Raw genomic sequence first — 16,010 nt, 5'->3', positions numbered from 1 at the left:
GCAATTGCCTCTACCCATTAGAAACATAATCCACTGCTACTAAGATGTACTTATTATTAAAAAAACTAGGGAATGGTCCCATAAAATCAATACTCCATACATCAAATAGCTCAACCTCCAAAAAGGTAGTTAGGGGCATTTCGTTTTTACGAGATATATTTCTAGTTCTTTGGCATGCATCACAACTTTTAACATATTCCCTAATATCTCGGTGCATAGTTGGCCAATAAAACCCTGATTGCCATACCTTTGCCACAGTCTTTGAAGTGCTAAAATGACCACCTGTTTCAAGGTTATGACAATGATATAAAACATTATGTATCTCATTTTCGGGAATACATCTGCGCACCATACCATCGGCACAATGTTTGTAAAATAATGGTTCCTCCCAAAAGTAATGTTTAGCATCATTTAATATTTTTTTTCTTTGGTGGGAATTCAAATCACTTGGTAGCACTCCGCTAACTACAAATTAACTAAGTCGGCATACCATGATGACTTTTGAATAGCCATTAAGAACTCATCTAGAAATTCTTCTTTAATGAGGAGATGGTCTTCTTGAGGCCTATTCCCTAGTATAGAAAGATGATATGCGACTAAGTTCTCGGATCCCTTTTTATCTTTGATCTCCAAATCAAATTCCTGCAATAATAAGATCCACCGAACTAGTCGAGGTTTTGCATCTTTCTTATTTAATAGGTATTTAAGTGCCGCATGATCTGTGTAAATGATGACTTTAGATCCCACTAAGTAAGATCTAAACTTATCCAATGCAAATATCACTGCTAGCAACTCCTTATCTGTTGTTGCATAATTGATTTGAGTTTCATTTAGCATTTTACTTGCATAGTAAATGACATGAATTCGCTTATCATGCTTCTGCCCAAGAACAGCTCCCATCGCAAAATCACTAGCATTACACATCAATTCGAATCGTAAGCTCCAATTCGGTGATGTTATTATGGGTGCTGAGACAAATTCCTTTTTCAACCTATTAAAAGCAAGTAAGCAGTCCTTATTAAAGTGAAAAGGAACATCTTTTGCAAGTAATTCGCATAAAAGTTTAGCAATTTTGGAGAAATCCTTAATAAACCGCCAATAGAATCTCACGTGTCCAAAAAAGGTTCGAATGCCCTTCACATTGGTAGGTGCAGGCATTCTCTCAATTACTTCTATTTTGGCTTGATCTATCTCAATATCTTTTGAAGAGATTTTATGGCCTAGAACAATATCCTCGCAAACCATGAAATGACATTTTTTCCAATTAAGTACAAGATTTGTTTCTTCACATCTCTACAAAATTAGATATAAATTGTTAAGGTATTGATCATAATTAGATCCAAATACAGAAAAGTAATCCATGAAGATTTCCATGATTTTTTCATTAAAGTCGGAGAAAATTGCCATCATGCAATGTTGGAAAGTGGCCGACGCATTGCACAGTTCAAAAGGCATTTTTCGAAATGCAAAAGTGCCTTAGGGATAGGTAAATGTGGTTTTTTCTTGATCTTCCGGTGCAATGACGATTTGATTGTATCCTGCATCCAGCCATTTAAGAATTTCTACTCTTACCACTTTTTTCATGTTTGGATTTAACCTTCTTTGAGTCTCAACTACCGGTTTAGAGTTTTCTTCCAACAAAATTCTGTGCACACAAATAGTTGGACTAATTCCTTTGATATGAGAAATTGTCCATCCTATAGCCTTTAAATGTTTCATCAAAACACGTAAGAGATTGCCAAGTTGTTCCTCATTAAGTGCGGCATTGACAATCACCGACAATGTCTTTCTTTCTCCAAAAAATGCATATTTGAGGTGTTTAGAAAGTGGCTTCAATTCAAGCCGTGGAACTTGCTCACACGATGATAGGGGTAACCCTTTGCTCAACCCTAACTCCTCATACTCATTGCCCCTTCTGTAAGGAACTTGTATCTGCAAATATTTAGTCATTTCTTCAACTTGTTACTCTTGCAAGCCTATACCATTAAGACAAAGTTCAAGAGGATCATCGTCAAGATTAACTTGACTCATCTCTAGTGTCAGTTTATCACATATATCAACAGAATAAACATGATCGGTAAAAGCGGGATACTTCTCTACTTTACTCAAATCAAACTTCACTTCCTCTTCATCGATTTCGAACTTGAACTTTCTAGGTTTAACATCTATTATAGTACCTGCAGTGACCAGAAATGGTCTACCAAGAATAATAAGTATATTAACATCCTCCTCCATATCTAAAACAATAAAATCAACGGGAATGATGAATTTCTGCACTTTAATAAGCAAATTCTCCAATATACCCATTGGATGTCTAATAGGCCTATTAGCCAATTACAAAGAAATGTTAGTACACTTCAACTCTTTCAACCCCAATTGCCTAGTTATAGTTAAAGGAATCAATAAAACACTAGCATCCAAGTCATATAGTGCTTTAGAAAATTCTACATTACTAAAGTGCAAGGAACTGTGAAACTCCCTGAATCTTTCAACTTTGGTGGCAATTTATTTTGTATGATGGTACTACATTCCTCCGTTAATGCAATAGTCTCGCTATCTTTCAATCTCCTTTTCTTAGTCATTATCTTCTTCAGATATTTTACGTACGAAGGAATCTGTAAAATAACATCAACAAAAGGAATATTAATATGTAATTGTTTGAAAATATTGACAAACTTCTCAAATTCTTTGTCACTTCTCGAAAGCTTCAATCTTTGTGAAAATGGCACTGGTGGAGGAATTGCTGTTGTCTCTACAATCTGTGGCTTGTTTTCCTCCACCTTGTCTTTCTCTTTAATTTTCTTGCTATCCTCTCCTAACTCACTTGACTGTTTGTTTTCTCTGCTTCCATGTTCTCTCACACTTTCAATCACAAGTGGCTCACTCACTTCCTTACCACTACGGAGGGTTATGGTGTTCACATGCTCTCTTGGATTTATCTCAGTCTTACTAGGTAAATCCTCTTGGTTCCGATTGTTGACCACATTAGTTATTTGGCCTAATTGGACCTCGACATTTCTATATATATTAGTGAGTTGGTCTATCATTCCCTCAATTCTTTCAAACCTTTGGTAGTGGCACTAGTTAGTTTTTCAATTTTATCATTTGATACATTTGCTAGTTTCTCAATTGCCAATTTCCAAGTTGGTTTAGACTCCGGAAGTGGTTGTTTCGATTGAAAATCCGGTGAATTCATTGGTCTCTGTTGGTTCCCTTGATCCTTCCATCCAAAGTTTGGATGATTACGCCACCCTGAATTATAAGTATTGGAGTATGAATTGTTTTGGGGTGGACGGTTGTAATTGTTGAGATATTGAACCTGTTTATTGCTAGAACACATAGAATTATCATGTTTTCCTCCATAGTTAGTACAACACGCAACAATTACTCCTTGATTAGAACTAGAACCAACTTGCTTATTAAGTATCTTAACTACAGTATCCATCTTTGCACTCAACATATTCAAAATATCTACTTCAAGCATACCTGCGGTTCTCCTTGTATTACCTCTTTCGTTAGCCCATTTATAATTATTAGCAGCCATTTTTTCAATCAATTGTTGAGTTTCCTCAGCTGACTTTCCCATCAACGCTTCTCCTGCTGCTGCATCTACATGCGTCTTTGTCGAATAGGTGAGACCATTGCAAAATATTTGAATTATTAATCAATCGGGGAGACCATGATGAGGACATCTTCATTGTAACTCCCGATAGCGCTTCCAAGTTTCGTACAATGTTTCTCCTTCATATTGAGAGAAACTAGTTATATCCATTCTAAGTTTAGCAATTTTTCTAGGTGGAAAGAATTTGTTAAGAAAAGCCTTAGCTAATTCAGCCCAAGTAGTAAAAGTGTTTGGTGGATGAGATTGTAACTAAACCTTGGCCTTGTCCCTTAGTGAAAATGGAAACAATCAAAGCTTAATTGCATCATCACTCACACCATTAAGCTTTATAGTATCACAAATTTCAAGAAATGTTGACAAATGAGAATTTGGATTTTCAGTAGCATTACTTCCATATTGAGATTGTTAAACCATTTGAATAAGTAATGGTTTAATCTCAAAATTGTTAGCATTTACCATTGGTTTTACTATACTTGTTTGAGATCCTTGTGTTCCCAGTAGACCAAAATCTCGTAGAGCTCGCCTATTTGCTTCGTTTTCGGTCATCTCTGCTTCAAATGATAGCTCTATTAAGATTTCCTCTATCGGTTGCCAAACCTCTTATTCCTCTTGCTATGGTATATGTCTCCTTTGTCTATGAAGTGTCCGCTCAATTTTTGGATCAAAAGGTGTAACTTTCCAAGATGCCTAGTGCATACACTACAAACAAAAAATAAGAGAGATTATGCAGCTTCAATTGTCAAAGATTGATAAAAATGCAAAATTAACTATAAACAACTCAACTAATAAAAATAAGGCTGTCTAAATTGATAGAGATGATTAGTCTCTAATATTGCCGCTCCACGGCAGTGGCGCCAAAAACTTGACTGGTCTTTAATGTAAGTGCAAGTTTAAATCCGATTTTATACTTGTTGTCTGCAAGTATACAGGTCAATCAAATAATATAGGGCATGTATCGAGTCAATCCCACGAGAAGCAATATCTACAAGTACTAGGTCCTTATTTTCTCTATTATTTAGACTTATAATGAGATTGAGCAGAAAAATTATATTGCTATTGTCTACAAATCTGATATACTAAATGCAAGATACAAATGGAGAAATTTTACTAAAGAACTGAATCTAAGGATGTAGATTCCACTTATGGCACAAAAGATCCAAATGAATGAATTTAACACTTGTTACTACTCTTATTTATCTAGGGATTCATTTCCAAAATTACCAAAATCTCATTCTCATGATAATAATGGTCTTTGAACAGTTTAGTTTTTCCTAATCTCTTGGTAAATAACTAACTCTATTCTTGTTCATGCATGAAATGCAGATTTCATTCACTTGAATATATGTCTATTCTCATGAACTTACAACTCAAGATCTACTCATGTTATTCTATTGTTTTTACCATTTTTCAATGAGTAATACAACTATAAACCGGCTATTGGTGATCAAACAACAACAAGTAATCAAGCAAGCACAAATAGACAAGTTAATACAAGATACGACAAGTGTAAATCACATTCAATTCATATCACTTGGCTCTAAGTTTCATCTATTCCCTAGATATAGAAATTTAGCTACTCATAAATGATACAACAATCAAATTCATAAGTTCATTAATGGAAAGCATCACAAGTTACAAGTACAAGGAGGATACAGAAAAGTTTAGCCAAGTTAGTGGTGCAGCCCTCCAATTTTCGCTATGACTTGCACTAGATGATTACAAGATGAAGTCTCCAAGAGCTCCTTCAAGAACTTCTTAGCTAGAGAGAAAAATGTTACAAGAAAAAAACTAGCTACGTATATTCCTTGACTTCTCCCTCTTGTTCTGCATAAAAACTGGTGGAAAGTTCTCTTTTTCTTCCCTCATGATTCCAAAGTCTCAAATTTGTTAATAAAGTCAAAAGAAATGTTGTTTTTACTTGACAATAAATCATATTGTTCTTCTTTTTGTTTCAGAAGCATGTGCCACTAAATTCTCTCACCAAAAATAACTGAAAAGTAGTGTGAAAAGTAAGAAAACTGGCTGTACCACTTGCAGAGGAGAGAAGCGGATCCGAGCCCTGAATCCGAGGGCTGCAGTTGGATCCGAACTCGGATCAAGGCTGATCCGAGGCCTTATTCATGTGGATCTGAGCTCGGATCGACTGACCTCGGATCCATTGCTCCATAAGTATAGACGAGGGTTCGGATCTCTCCTTGTTGCACATAGATCCGAGCTCAGATTCGTGTGATCAATTTCCAGATTTTCAATTCCATCATTTTTTCTTCATTTCTGCTCCTAGTTTCTTTTGTACTTTTTCCTCCAAATGATCCTTGCTCTTTCTTTATCTTGTACATGAAGTTCACATTTCAAAATATCACATATTAAAGCATTAATCTACTTATTTAGCAAGTTTGATTATTCAAACAACACTTAAGCAATTAACACAAAAAAGAGTTCAAATATGGATTTAATCCTCTCAAAACATAACAAAAGTTCATGCCAAACTTGTACAAAATGTATGTTAAATAGTCACTTATCAAATTCCCCCATACTTGAATCATTGCTTGTCCTTAAGCAATTCACACATAATCAATTTCAATGATTCAAGAGTTTTGTCAAATTTAATTTTTCAAAACTTGGAAACCAATCATTATGCCTTTATTCAGATTGCACTAAATACTCATAATATCAAGTTAAAAAAAATAAATATACCCTAATTTTAATAAATTCAACTTAATTTTTCATCCTAACCTAATTTCACTAATAAACAATTCACATAGTCAATTTATAACCTTCCTCATCCTCTAACCATCTTTTCTCAAAATTTAACAACTAAGAGGGAGTTATTCACACTTCAATTTACTTAAATAGTGAAAAAGCCTTTTTATGCGAAAATCAACACTTTTAGGTGAAGATCTCCGGTTACTCAACATTTTACTTATTCAAGTTACTATGCATACTCTTAACTCAAATACCTTTTGACGCGAAAATCAACTTTTTTAGATGTCAATTCCCGGTTACTCAGCACAAGAATTATTGGAGTAGAATAAATACTATTATTATTATTATTTTATTTTATTTTTATTATTTTTATTATTATTTATTTTTTTGCAACAATCACTAGATATTCCCTCATTAAAAATGTATAAGACTAATTAAAAGAAGAGTATGGCTTTTTATTGACTAGATCAATCACTTACTTGTAAAATTAAATAAGGATGAGAAATCTTATAAACATGTAAAATATAGGCATGTAATGCTAGACAACTTGATTTCACATAAAATTTACGCTGACAACTTAATTTCACCTTCAATAAGTTACATGTAATGCTAGACATGTGACAAACATCACCAGCTGTAAGGGAAAAAGTGTAGGGCTCATTTTTTGACCACTTTCATCTTTATATAGCCAAAACTTGCAAGATTGAAAGGAAGAGATCATACAGGAGAAAGCTTGAAAAGTGTAGAAATGTAGTTCTTCCATTTCCTTAGTGTAGGATAGTTTAGCTAATTAGTTCATTTTTCTTGTATATTAGCTAGATTAGAATGAAGATGGAGATGAAGAAGGAAGAGTTGAAATTCAAGTGACATGGATTATCTCTTCTCCAACTCTTTATCTTTTGTATTGGATTTTTAAGTATGGTTAATATACAAGTTTTGAATTTTATGTTTATTATATATTTCTAAAGTTAATGTCTAGAGTATGGATGAATTTTCTATATTTAGTTAGTGATGTTTATTTGGTTATTTGGTGATATTATTTTGAGTAAGTTATTTATTGACAGGTGTCGAGCCTGTGCAATAATAATTATCTACTTAAGAAAATTATAAATTTTGTATATAACAGTGAGTAGGGTCAAATCCACAGGGACTGGGGATAATTTATTTCTTCCAGATCAATAGAACAAAATTGGGGGACATTTACGGGAATGAAAATGAAAATAAAACAAACAAAATTCAAAAGCTAAATCAACAAGTACAATTTACTAAAAATAGCAATTAATAAAATTCTACCCAAATGATCAATATTTCAGGCACGGTCCAATTAAATGATCATCGATGCAAAGATATTTCATTCATTCGTCACTAGGTTGGTTCTAGCTATCAACAAACTCTGACAGCCAATTCTTTCTTACTTTTTCGACAGTCAAGGTACGACCGTTGACTGCTTCTCTAACTAGAAAACAACTCTAGGTACGATCGTAGGAATTTAATTATCCAATTGCATTAAAACTAGAAAAACCCAACTCTAACTAATAAACACGCTACGAGGGTTTATTTAAACTAGATCTTACGTTTCCTCAACACAAAATCAATTATGGTGGTTGTCACTAGGTGTCAACTAAACGAACAATTACGGATTCAATTTAATTAACATGACAGTAAGCTATTGATTAAATTAAATATCTGGCCGTTGATACTCAATTAATAAAATACCCATGAACAATTAATTCAGGAAACGCTCGAATAGTAACGAATTAGAAGAAATAATGAAAATTTGATTAGATCTCACATATATTATGGATCGCGCTTTTGTGTCAACTTTTGGGTAGAAGAGAAAACTAGCCGCTCCTCATCGTATCAATCTCGCGTGGTTTGATTGATTCCATCTACACAATTGCCAAAGAATTTGGGGAAGATGAAGTAACGCAGAAAACAAAAGAAAAAGTCTTTAAGTCCCTTCTCTTGTTTCGTGTCTTTCCGGAGAAGAAAAGGAATAAAACAAAAGTCTTACGAAATTCATACAAAAGCAAAAGCCAAAAATGTTAATCGTTCTGTTCGAAGAAATAAAGCTAATCTAATCTATCACACGTGATTCTGGCTTTGTTTCTATTGGCCGTCGAAAAGAAAGAAAACGTCTCCAGAACAAAAGCAAAAGCTCATCTCTTGATTACACGTGATTCTGGCTTGTTAGCCAAGTCCCTCACAATAACTGCTGAAAAAAAAGGTAAGCTTCAAAGTCCTTAAAGCTTTGTAGGATTAGAGTTTTTATCCTCTACACCTTTGCGGCCCACGAGCCTTTTGATTTCCCAATTGACCACTTTTGCTACCAATCTCGCGGGGTCCGTCTTTTAGATGTCTCTCTTCAGTTTCTGACGTGGGCACATCATGAAATAAAGAGTCTTCTAGAAATTTGCTTCAGGAGAGCACTTTTGACGCTAACCTCCTACAATTCACACAAATATCAAATATGAGCAAAAACTCAATACTTAGCACAGTAAGTAGCCAAAATTAGGATAGAATAATAGTGCAAAATGTGCCGATAATTGCTCTATCAAATCCCCCCACACCTAGACAATACTTGCCCTCAAGCATTTCGAAACTCAGAAGCACAATCAAGATAGCAAGGGTTTCATAGTCATCTATACTAACACAAACATCCCGCATTTCGGACAATATCGCCAAAATTAGAACATACCAAACAGGTGGTTATCCAAAGAATATGAACTGTAATACACGTCACCTTCATGAAAATGTATAAATACTAGGAACGATCAAATCAACATCACGAAATGGAATTACCATAGGTTTGCACATTTATCACATCTCCACCACTGAAAAGTGAACTCAATACAAAACTCAAATGGACTTTAATAGGGTTGTAATGGAGCTTAGGTAAAAGGTGGGATAAGAAGGTAAAGACAGAGTGTAATGTGTCAAGAGAATGTCCGATATCCACTACATAACCACAATGCTTCACCGGAGAAATTCCACAAGCAAGGCATTTTCATTTGTAATACCTACTGTGCAAGTGTCGATATATATATTTTTTTTTTTTGAAAAAGAAAAACGTCTTGCAAGGCGTAGGCACGCCCTATAAACCAGAGTCTTCTGTTCCCCAACTTATTGACAATATCTCCCCCTTTTTCCTTTCTTCTTCTTCTTCTTTTTTCTTTTTTTTCCTCTTTTTTTTTTTTTCTTTCGATCTCAGATGCACAGAACCAGCATCATACCACTTCTATTCTAACAATACTTGCGACCCTAGATTTATTTGCCTTGCACAAATAATAAAATTTAGACATCTCTTAATGAAACAAGATTAAACAAGTCTAAAAAGGTTCTGGGTTATCAAACACGGCTAACAAACAAAGGAAAAGGATAAAAAACTCAAATTGGTTCACTATTGGGAGACAAAACAAAGGCATGATTTGTAGAAAACTAAAGAAGGTTAAATCCTAAATGCCCTTATCATTTCAAATGCATCCAGTTCAACAGAATGTGGTCTCAACATGTATAAAATAGCAAGTTCTAGAATGCCAATACTATGTGTGATACCCACTCAACAACACAAACGAAGCAAACAAGAATAATGTGCTCGTGCATGGCTCAAAAGCTCCCAAAAGTTTCAAGAATGGGTCAAGTCCAGCATGTTCAACATTCAACGATGTTACCTAGGAAAAACAAAATGCATAGCTAGCATATATAACCACATACACGTGCACCTTGATTGTGCAATCCATCATAGCAACATGCTCTAGCCGCTAACAAATGTAGAAATAAAAAAAATAAAAAAAAGTCAACTAACTACACCCTTTTTTTTTCTTTGTTTGTTTCATTTTTTCCTCTTTTTTTTGGCACAAAAGGAAATAATAAAAACCATCTCCCCCACATCTAAAATCTACATTATTCTCTATGTAGTAAAGAGAAATAGATTGTAAGGAGAAAGGGGGCGAAACTTCCCTGTCTATTGAGAGGGTGCAGCGAGATACTAAGGGGGAGGAGGATGAGGCGGTTGAAATCCAATATGAGCAAAGAAAATTGCCTGATTCTCCGTCTGAATACGGGCGAAAACCTGTAGCGCTGCAAGATGGCAATAGATACGAAGTGAAATTGCGACTCCGGGCAGCAGATGGCTGGAGGGTAACTTCAGCGACGGCAAACAACAATAGCTACAGGGATGGGGGGACTGCAAAGGCCGCGAATTAGCGATGGCGACGACTTGTGAATCAGCAGTAGCGGCAGCGGATGAACAAGAAAATGGAAAAGGTAGAAATTGAAATTAAGACAAAACAATGGAAAGTGAAAAATAGAAACTAAAACAAAGAATATTGAAAAGACCAGACAAAACAAGAAAAGAGGAAAGTAGAAAAGTGGGGTTAGAGATGGTTCTGGTCGCGTTCGACTTTCATTGTCGCAAAGGTTAGAAGGCGTGGGCACGTCTTTGAAGGTGAGGTCGTCCGCCTATAATATGCCCGACACGATCTGTTGTGTGGCGTGGGCACGCTTTGCAGGTGGAAGTCCTCTGTCCATCGAATTTTACAAATGCCCATGTACGATGAATACAACGCGGGTACGCCTTGTAACATGAAGTTTTCTGCCCACGAATTTTTTTGCTCCCAACCCAGAATAAAACTACACAGAAATACCCATGACCTACAATACAGGTTGTTTGTCAATAGAAACTTAAACCCACTAATCTTGAATACAAATATGAAATAAAACACAACTAAATTCTTGGATTGCCTTCCAAGTAGTGCCTTTTTTTAACGTCTTTGGCTAGACATTGCTCTGTTTATTCACGGAGGATAAAACCGTGTAGCTCGTTTCAGTGTTTCATTTTCTATGTAATCCTGGTATCCCTCGTAAATAAAGTAATTCTTGAGCACACGAGTTACGATTTTCCATGGATTAGTAGATGGCATCAAACAAGTCAACAAGAATCTTAATTCTTCATTCACTCCTCCATCACGAGCACTTATTGATTTGTGATATTTTGCCATCGTGACTCAAAATCGTCTGGCATAATAAATTCAATCTCACCAATAGGAATTAAATAATAAAAATCAGAAGAATATTGATTAAGGAATGGAAGAGATGTCACCGCATTTGGAGATTGTTCACTGGATTCATTCACTTGACCCATTTGATATTGGGGTCTCATTTCTTGCACTTCAATTCCCTTTTCAACTGCATCTTTAGATTCTTCTTCTTGAGACTCTTGCATTTTTATGTCATTTGTTAGGATAATTGTATTCTCATCTTCTTTAAGATCATTGATGGTTTGTGAGGGCAATTCTTCATAAATTGGAGAAATCAATTCACTAATTGTAGATGCCAATTCACGCCTTCCTTCTTCCATCTCTTTAATCATCCTTTGTGTCTCCTGTTGAAATAGATATGTGTTATTAGCTAGTGATTCAATTATTTCTTCAAGAGACATACCTAACGTAGATGACGTTTCTTGAGACTTTTGTTGTTGAAAATCCATTGGCTTGGTCGCATAATTAAAATTGGAATCATCCTACCATCTTTGATCATACCCGTTTGAATAAGGGTCATATCACGTTTGATATTGAGAAGAAAAATTTTCAAAAGTATCTATTAGAGCACTTAGATCATCTTGAAATGCAGGGTATATATCGGTTGAATGATTTGAGGCAAAATAAGTTCCACAATTTGCAACAGCCCATTGATCATTAGAAAAAACACGAGTCTCATAATCCCTTCTAGAAATAAAATCCAATCTATCACCAAAATACGGAATGTTAGCAGTCATAAACTACATATAAAAAAATAAGAGAAAAATAAAAAAAAATCAAAATAAGATGAATTCAAAAAGAAACAAATTAATCAGACATCAATTCCCGGCAACAGCGCCAAAAATTGACAGGTGTCGAGCTTGTGCAATAATAATTATCTACTCAAGAAAATTATAAATTTTGTATATAGCGGTGAGTAGTGTCGAATCCATAGGGATTGGGGATAATTTGTTTCTTCCAGATCAATAGAACAAAATTGGGGGATATTTAAGGGAATGAAGATGAAAATAAAACAAACAAAATTCAAAAACTAACTCAACAAGTACTATTTACTAAAAATAGCAATTAATAAAATTCTACCCAAAGGATCAACTTTTCAGGCACGGTTCAATTAAATGATCATCGATGCAAAGATATTTTATTGATTCGTCGCTAGGTTGGTAATAGCCATCAACAAGCTCTGACAACTAATTCTTTCTTACTTTTTCGACAGCCAAGGTACGACCGTTGACTGCTTCTCTAACCAGAAAACAACCCTAGGTACGACCATAGGAATTTAATTACCCAGTTGCATTAAAGTTAGAAGAACCCAACCCTAACCAATAAACACGCTACGAGAGTTTATTTAAACTAGATCTTACGTTTCCCCAACACAAAGCCAATTATGGTGGTTGTCACTAGGTGTCAACTAAACGAACAATTACGGATTCAATTTAATTAACGTGATAGTAGTCTATTAGATTAAATTACATATCTGGCCGTTGATACTCAATTAATAAAATACCTATGAACAATTAATCCCGAAAACGCTCGAATAGTAATGAATTGGAAGAAATAATGAAAATTCAATTAGATCTCACAGATATTATAGACCACGCCTTCGCATCGACCTTTGGGTAGAGGAGAAAACTAGCTGCTTCTCATCGTATCAATCTAACATGGTTTGATTGATTCCATCCACACAATTGCCAAAGAATTTGGGAAAGATAAAATAACGCAGAAAGCAAAAGAAAAAGTCTTTAAGTTCCTTCTCTTGTTTCGTGTCTGTCCGGAGAAGAAAAAGAATAAAACAAATGTCTTACGAAATTCGTACAAAAGCAAAAGCCAAAAACGTCAATCGTTCTCTCCGAAGAAATAAGCTAATCTAATCTATCACATGTGATTCTGGCTTTGTTTCTATGGGCCGGCGAAAAGAAAGGAAACGTGTCCAGAATAAAAGCAAAAGCTCATCTCTTGATTACACGTGATTCTGGCTTTTTAGCCAATTCCCGCACAATAACCACCGAAAAGAAAGGTAAGCTTCAAAATCCTTAAATCTTTGTAGGATTAGAGCTTTTATCCTCTACACCTCTGCGGCCCACGAGCCTTTTGATTTCCCAATTGTCCACTTTTGCTACCAATCCCGTAGAATCCGTTTTTTAGGTGTTTCTCTTCAGTTTCTGACGTGGGCACGTCATGAAATAAAGAGTCTTCTGAAAATTTGCCTTAGAAGAGCACTTTTGACACCAATCTCCTACAATTCACACAAATATCAAATATGAGCAAAAACTCAATACTTAGCATAGTAAGTGGCCAAATTAGGATAGAATAACAATGCAAAATGTGTCCGATAATTGCTCTATCATTTATCACATTTGATATTCTAATCATAATTAACTGGTGAATTCATAATTTTAAAAAAACCGAGTTTTCTCCGCCTTCTCTCTAAAAACCTTCTTTCTAAAAAGTTTGGTTCTCTCCGTGAATTCATTTAGCTTGAATGGCTGCCCTTCAGCCTTCGGCTGAGGGGCAAAGGTCTCCTATAGAAAAAAAATCTTTTTCCCAACTTTTCTCACAGCCTTCTATATCACCTATCCAAATTCGGCAAGCGTCTATTTACAAGGGTGAAGCTGCGGTTATATTTTCCAGAGAAGATGCGGATAAACTTGCGGCACCATTTAGATGGGCTTTGGTTGGAAAATTTTCTCATGGAAGACCGTCATTGGAGGAGACTCGAAAGTTCTTCTCTTCACTAAATCTGAAAGATCAAGTTTCCATTGGATTGATGGATTATAGACATGTTTTGATTAAGTGTTCAGCTGAATCAGATTTCAACAGGATTTGGACGAGAGGGATTTGGCAATTGGGCAAATATCCGATGCGTGTATTCCGATGGACCAGGGAGTTTCATGTGCATAAAGAATCATCTTTGGTTCCAGTTTGGGTAGGTCTTCCTAATTTACCTATCCATTATTTTGATAAACATTCTTTGTTCTCCATAATTTCTCCAGTAGGAAGACCTTTGTTCTTGGATTCGGCAACGGCTGCTGGGACAAGACCTAGTGTGGCCAGGGTATGTGTGGAGATTGATGTATTGAAACAAGTTGTACCAAGGATCTGGGTAGCTGTTGAAGGAGAATCAGGTTTTTGGCAAAAGATAGTACCAGAGAATTTGCCACCGTACTGTTCTTGTTGCTGGAGATTGGGTCATTTGTCTGTGGACTGCAAAAAGAATTCGACTGAGGTGGAATATACTCAATCCAAGCGGCTGCAACATGGTTTACATTTACAAAGTCAACATGATTCCATGCTAGTAACCAAACAAATGCGTAAGACTCTTTCTAATGGGAAAGTTTCCGATGAAGTGCCATTTCCTGGTATGATTGAGGATGAAGGGACATCAACAGATGCAAGGGTGAAGAATGTGAGGTCTGTCCAGTTCGACGACGAAAGGAAAATAATGGATACTGATGGGAACAATGATCTTATGGTAGATCGTGCACATATTTCACCTGAGCACAATACAATTACTAATGAGAAAGATTCTGAGAATTTGACATTAGCAGGTGTGGATGACAATGAAGAAAACACAGCAGCGGTTTCTCTATCTGTTCAACTTGTCTCTGTTGCGGCAACGGTTACGGCAGAGAATGGAGTTACTGATGTGGGACAACAAAAAGTAGCTTTGGATTCTGCTGGACAACCCATTTTGGATGATGGCATGAAGCACATTGTACAACATCATGATAATGAAGGGTCCCAGGAACAAATGGCAGTGGAGAATACTTTGGGAGAATTACAGCAACAAATTGTTGAAAGAAAGCAAATGTCTGAAACTTATCCTATGCAAATTGATAGTGTCGACAATACTCATGACCATGACATTGAGGGGCCTCAATCCATTATGGAACAAACTTTATGCGTTGAACATTATCACGGAGCCGAAAACACGAAACTGCAAAATCTCTTTACTGATTTCGGTGGCCGACAAACACGAGACAATGTACATTCTTCAACTTCTGCCAAGCTTTCTCAAGGGGAAGAAATTCAAGATGGGATTTCTGATTTATTGCAACAACAAACTACTGCTGGGTCATCGCAAAAACAAAAGCCAACTCTTGCTAAAGTTGGTGACAGCCCATTTCTGTCTTCACTTCAGCCAAGGGGTGAAACAAAGCACACATCTCCTTCAAAGCATCAAACCGCTATCACTCTTGACAATATTTCTGTCCAGGTTGATGCGGGCATTGTAGAACTAGAAGAGGCTTTGTCTGATTCGAGAGAGGAAATATCAGATGCCGAGCTCCAACTTGCAGAGGCGGAGATCTCCAACGCAGAACATAGACCTGGGAGATTATCACCGAGAGGGATGTTATCCGGGCAACATGGTGAATCCGAATCCTTGGTTATTGATATTTTTAATCTTGATCCCATCATTCAACAAGCTCAACACAAGGTTAATGGCGGGAAGGGGATTAATTTGGTTAATAAGGCAAAACCGAAGAGCTCTCGAACCCTTCCCACGAGTAATCGGTCTTTACGCTCTAAGGCAAAGGTATCTTCAAACTCTTTTTCTGCTTTGTCTCATGATTAATTTTTTATTTTGGAATATTCGGGGTATTTCGCGTACTCCAAATTTTCGAAGATTGAAGCGGATGATTGATGAG

At 35.9% G+C, this 16,010-nt stretch overlaps 1 protein-coding gene and 1 non-coding gene across 2 annotated transcripts; one reads left to right on the top strand and one right to left on the bottom strand.

Annotated features, from left to right (window-relative positions):
* Positions 1-1,962: 1,962 nt before the first annotated feature.
* Positions 1,963-3,047, bottom strand: LOC140007690 (uncharacterized). Its single transcript, XM_072050729.1, has 2 exons — positions 2,449-3,047; positions 1,963-2,323 (listed from the first exon to the last, which is right to left on the bottom strand). The coding sequence occupies exons 1-2, from the start codon at positions 3,045-3,047 to the stop codon at positions 1,963-1,965; spliced, it is 960 nt and encodes a 319-aa protein (XP_071906830.1).
* Positions 3,048-3,674: 627 nt separating this feature from the next.
* LOC113691214 (small nucleolar RNA R71) lies at positions 3,675-3,781 on the top strand. The gene has a single exon (XR_003448625.1). It is a non-coding gene; the product is annotated as a small nucleolar RNA R71 (small nucleolar RNA).
* Positions 3,782-16,010: the final 12,229 nt, after the last annotated feature.

This window comes from Coffea arabica, chromosome 5c, assembly GCF_036785885.1.
Source record: "Coffea arabica cultivar ET-39 chromosome 5c, Coffea Arabica ET-39 HiFi, whole genome shotgun sequence".
Taxonomy (NCBI): Eukaryota; Viridiplantae; Streptophyta; class Magnoliopsida; order Gentianales; family Rubiaceae; genus Coffea; species Coffea arabica.
The sequence above is the reverse complement of the archived record's forward strand: the minus strand, read 5'-3'. Positions and strand labels throughout refer to the sequence as shown.